This window comes from Solanum verrucosum, unplaced genomic scaffold (genome assembly GCF_900185275.1).
Source record: "Solanum verrucosum unplaced genomic scaffold, falcon-dt-bn FXZP01000194.1, whole genome shotgun sequence".
NCBI lineage: Eukaryota > Viridiplantae > Streptophyta > Magnoliopsida > Solanales > Solanaceae > Solanum > Solanum verrucosum.
This window is the reverse complement of record NW_026020416.1, coordinates 1,662,148-1,668,009: the sequence shown is the minus strand read 5'-3', so window position 1 is coordinate 1,668,009 and position 5,862 is coordinate 1,662,148. Positions and strand designations below refer to the sequence as shown.

The following is a 5,862-nucleotide window of genomic DNA, read 5'->3' as shown; positions in this document are numbered from 1 at the left end:
TACATTTTTCAAGACATTGTATTTATTACTCACTCTGTCCCTAATTATTTGTCCACTTTTGAATTGACACACCTATTAAGAAAATAATTATTGACATAGTGAATTAACCATTTTACCCATATTAAATATGAAGTGAATGAATTAAAATTTAAGATTTTCAAAAAGTTCTACATTTTTCAAAGTTATTAATTAAGGGTATAATAGGTAAAAAAAATAATCTTTTCTTAATTTGTCAAAATGCACAAACAATTAGAGACAACTATATCCCGAAACGAGAAGTTGAACAGCCTCTGGAGCTGGAAAACGAGTATGCAAAATTGAGGGTTATGGCAGGCCTTAGGTTCTCTAGAGATAACAAAAGGATTTTTCCAAAAAGAAATTCTTGGATGAAAATACGTTCTCACACCAAGACCAAGTAGGCAGAGGTTTCAAAATCAGTGTACCTTGCAACATTCGCAACGACAAATATGAAAGCAAAAGTTCTTCATTCACACAACTCACACTACAACAGATGAATTTGGGCAATTTAGATGTTTGCACTTATTGTTGAAGGTAAAAAGAGTGACGAACGATTTTAAATAAGATACATAAAATACACTTGATGATGTTAATTGTATGTAGTCTACATAGACCAGATTGTCAAAGAACCTAATCAACATATATGACAAAGAAACTGGAGAGACTTAAAACTAAACAGAAGCAAGCCAAGATCCTTCAAAGAATAGAGAAACAGAGAATAATTCATCATTCATCTGTAGACAAGTTTTTCTAGTGCTTTCGATAGTTTTCTTTTGCCTTGTCATCCTTTATAGCCTTACTATTTATCTTGTTCTGGTTACTAACAGATCCCTCCTGAGCACTGCACATTTGAGATTTCATCTTGAACCCAAACTTCTTGGATACATTTCCCCAAGTGCTTGATCCCTTTGATCGACCCAACTTCTCAATCTCCTGCCTCATGTTTGAGCACTCCTTCTCGAGCTCTGACACACGTACCCTCATGCTATCCATTCCCACCTTCAACACCTGGTTTTCTCTCACAGCAGTAGCCCAGCCCCCCTCATTTGGTCCCACTGTGCCACTTCTCAACTGCCTTGACCCATCATCAAGGTTTTCGGACACTAGGAAGCATCCTGCAATGGATGTTCTCAACTGCAGCTGTTCAAAGAAAAGTACTTGTACTATAATCCTTAAAGGGAGCCGTTCGTTCTGTGCAGCATGTGTACAAGCTTCTAAGGAGAGCTTCTGGCAATCCATGAGCCTGCAGAGTTGTTCTCTATCGGATTCTCCCAACCATGGATGTGACTGCATAAACAAAAGAATAATAAAAGATTTAAAATCTCTACCCCACTTTGTGGAACTACACTGGGTATGTAGTTATAAAAGATTTACATTCTGAAATGAAAGATCTGAACCAAAACTCAAAGAAAATCGCTTTCTTTGGAGCCTATATTCATATTTACTTTCAGTGGTCATTCATCTCGATTTCTTCATGCCCCCACCCCGGCACTGGTGGTGGGGTATTCAATCACTAGACTGCTGCACCTAACTAGACATGCCCATACAAGCAAGCCACTTTAATCTAAGGCTTCTTGGGTCAAACTTAAATAGGATCTCAATATTAAGTGAAAATTTCAGTAAGCATAGCAATAGTGACAACATTTACTTCAGAGTACACACAATTATCATAACTTAAAAAAGAATAGCAAACTAAATTTACCTTGAGATAAATGTCAATTGCACGATAAAGGCCATCATCCAAGGGTCTTGCATATTCAGGAACAGAAGCAGCAAGAGTCTGAAACTTGGGAAGCTTCAAGTTAACATCTGGGGCAACCTCAGCAAGATATCCATCGATTAGTTTTGCCACCATAGTGATTGGTGTCAGAGATGGTGAACCAATCAATTGCTCATCATCAATGGAACAAGGTGATTCACCACCAGTTCCTTGATCCATGGCTAAGAAGTGCTCAAGAGTCCTCTGTACGCAGTCAACATTATAAAGTGTTTCCATCGAGTAAGAGAAATTAGGCATTAAGAGATCTTCTAGAGTGGCCTGATCAAGCTGCATTCCTATCCTTTTCTCCAAGTTTGATATGCAAGAGGGACTGGCTCGAAGAATCAAGGCTGTTTTCAGTAGGCCAAAGAGGAATTTAGTTGGAACTAGGCCTTTTTGCATGGGAAGTAAATTATCCACCTCTTCAAGTAAAAGCTTCTGATCTTCTTCTGATAGCGAAGAACCTAAACCAACTGGTGCAAGTCGATTAGTGGACTCAGAAGAGGTCTGCCGCCTGTTTAGCCCAGGCAGGTACTTTTTAGCATAATAATTGAGGGAACCAGCAACAATTTCCTGTTTGACACCTTGAGATTCCATAGCAGAAATTAGCCTCTTGTAAAGAGGTAAACTTAAAGTTGATGCATCCTCATACCACCAATCTGAACTTGAATGTTTTGGCCTAGCTCCAGTGCTTATTCCATTCCATAGGATACTCCCTCCAGGACTCTGCAAGGGGCCAATGTGCTCCATCACAGGCCAACCAAACAGGTTGGGATCAGTACATGCCTTCACAGCTAATGAATCAATGCACCTTTTTGTAATTCTGAGTTCTTCAGCATATGGAAGAACATCATCACAGGTTTGGAGTGCCTTCAAAGAGTCTTTCCAGCTACGGAGAACTACCTGATTAAGAAAAATCTCAGTCTGTGATATCAGATTACCCTCCCCATATTCTTCAGTCATATCAAGACGCTCTGCGGCACATCGAAGGTATACAGCATTTGCTGCTGTAAGCTCTAGTTTAACCCCATAACAAAATTTAGCTACAAGTTCAAATGTTTTAGCACCACCAGGGATGTCATTGAGTTCAATAACACAGCCATCTTCTCCTTCAGATGCTTCTGCAATCCGTTTTTCCATAACGCCACTTCTAGAAAGCAATGGGAACTGCAATTATTCATTGGAAAACATTAAAAAAGAGACAAATCTAAAAGTTCAATCATCTTCCTTGCAATCAAATTTCAAATTAGATCTGACAAGCTTTAAGGAACTCCATACAATCAAACTAATTTGAAATTGTGCTCAGGAACGATTTACAGTGTTTTTTAAATGTAGAGATGGCCAAAACTTTGATAAAGTTGATACCTTTTTTGTCTTGGAACATTACCATTGGTTGAAAGCATAAAAGCTGGCTTGGAGAGACTAAAGTAGAGAACAACAGGTCATTATAAGGTGACAAAGTATGTCACTTTTGCCTAATTTCATCAAATATAGAAGCAGAAAGCATCTTGGAAGTACTAAAAAGACACGGTGAAGAAAGAATAACTGTTTTAGTTAACAAGCATGAATAAGGTGTACTTGAGAGCAACCCAAGGGCGACGAGAACTGTTAGCAGAAATCTAAGGCAAATGGAAGGACATTTGAATAGACAATTTAACGAAGCATCATTCATATGCAGAAGAAAGAGAAGTAGCAATACAGCAGTTGGTCTATACATCACAAGATCAATCAAGTCTTGCAGAGAACTTTACCTTGTGGAGATGGAAAGTCATTTCCCCAACTTCAACAACAATGTCACTTGGGAGGCCAGTTGTGCAGAACCTACAAACATACCAACAAAAGGCAAGTTGTAAAATTTGAAAAGTAATCTACCACCTTAAGCCATGACCATGCCAGGGCAAAACAAGACCATACAATCTAAGAGCACCCAACCTCATTATCCTCTTCTAGGAAGAATGTATTAAAGAATAGGCCTCAAAAGAAATAGCAAGTAATTACAAAAAATTCTGTCAAAAACTTGGACATCGATTTGCTCTCCTTGTTTCTCTGTACATTTCTACAATTCCTCGTGTAATTTGCCCCACTGCGTCTGTATGTAGCAATGGTGAGAGCTGAACTGATTCAATGGTCGAGCCTGGAATTGTGCGAATCACAGAAAATACGGAGAAGAAGATGTTGATACCTACAGCTCATTGTCTAATTATATATAGGCTTCTTAGGGTCTACATGGTTGGTATGCAACACACTAGTTTTTGATGGAAAAAACTCTAATCTAACCTAAATATGTTGGCTAATACAATCATATTCTTTTGCTCAAAAAGATTTGAGTAAACCATACGGTTTGTTTTCCGTCCAAGTTCCAGTTTTTATTTGTTCCCCCCATGACAGTTACTGTTTGATGCTCTTCCTTAGGTGATAACAAAAGTATGGGGAGCACAATTTGACAGAATAAAACCCCAATTAGAGGTTTATTGAAAATGGTTAGAAAGAAAGAAGAAAAGTGTACCAGGCCTGGCCTTTTCTTTGGAATGCATCTGTTTTGGATCCCAACTTCATACATGCCATATCTCCTCCGACTGTTACAAACCCACCCTTAATTCATCCACTCCTTTCTTGAGCTGCTTCACCAACAACAAACTTGCGCAGATCCAGTAAAATGCACCTCAAAACCAGCAAATACCTACTTCACAAATCTCTCAGTTAAGAAAGACGAGAGAATCAAATAAGTAGTATTGTTTCCCAAATGAGACAATAAATTTAGGTCAACTCCTCCAATTCCAATTCCAACTCACTAAATAAATACCCAGTTGTTCACTTCTGACCATAAGATTCCAACACTCAACTCCAACCAAAACCCTTAAACATCCATTAATAGAGAGAGAGAGAGAATTTAAGGCATGATGAAAATGTAAGAAAATCTCACCATTGCTAATTAATGCTATTTGGTAGCTTTGTTCAGTGCCCTCTCTTTTTCCTTAAAATACACTCATTTTGCATAATTAATTTCATTCTCTCTATCATTTTACTTCTAATTTCTCTAATCTAAAATACGTTACTTTTTGCTTTTCAAATTTTGATTTGTCTATGTATTAAAATAATAAAATGATTGGTATAATGAATTTAACATTTTGTTTTTATTAATTGATAGTCTTAAAAATATTATTTTTTACAAGATTAACTCATTGTTATTTTCTTTGTCCAATAATATTTGTCCACTTGATTTTACATCGTTCTTAAAAAATTGTATAATTTTATTATATCATCCTTTAAATATAATAAATTCAATGTCTTAAAAAATATAATAGGAAAATAACTATAATTAACGATTAATGTAAATTAGGAACTAAATATAAAATTATTCATTAATTTTATAAAATGAAAAAATATTATTAGATATCTAAAATAGTATAGTGCATAACTATTGTTAAATGGAGAGAGTAATAAATTGAGAATATAACAAAAAAAATTATTCTTTTTTGATTTATCAAAAATCAATTTAAAAAAATATTTGACAAATAAAAACTATACAAATAGTTGCTACTTATTGAAAGTCGAACCTATCTGTTTGTCCAGCTAGGCCATGTGATGCCTGCATATGCTCTAATTATGATCAATTTTTCGAAAAATGAAAAGAGTGCTTGCTTAAACGTGCAGCTGCAGCATTTTAATAAATTCAAATTATTAAATTTATATTCTTTGACTAACTTCAAACTCCAAATAATGATAACATTTTGGGTGGTCAATAAACAATTTGTTCATTATCTCTTTTTCTTTTTCCTAACAACAACACAATATGAAAATGATTATTTATAAGAAGGAAATTTGAACATAATAATCGTTTGATATTATAAAAATAGAATGGTTCAACTATATATTATGTATGTCACCAAGAATTCTCTGATTCAATTGTGTGTATAGAATTCATGTTACATGAATATTATGTGGACCTATGAATAGATATTCATCACTCTAAAATAGGGGTTTAGAGCCTTTTTGACATTGTTGTTAGGACCCGAACATCACTTATTTTGAGAAAAAATATTTTTTGAAAATTATGTGTTTGACAAACTTGTAAAACTATTTTT

General features: G+C 35.4%; 1 protein-coding gene across 1 annotated transcript; it reads right to left on the bottom strand.

Moving 5' to 3' along the window:
- Positions 1–572: 572 nt before the first annotated feature.
- On the bottom strand, positions 573–4,656 carry LOC125840882 (BTB/POZ domain-containing protein At1g30440). Its single transcript, XM_049519857.1, has 4 exons — positions 4,284–4,656; positions 3,529–3,598; positions 1,721–2,944; positions 573–1,305 (listed from the first exon to the last, which is right to left on the bottom strand). The coding sequence occupies exons 1-4, from the start codon at positions 4,340–4,342 to the stop codon at positions 769–771; spliced, it is 1,890 nt and encodes a 629-aa protein (XP_049375814.1). The 5' UTR covers positions 4,343–4,656; the 3' UTR covers positions 573–768.
- Positions 4,657–5,862: the final 1,206 nt, after the last annotated feature.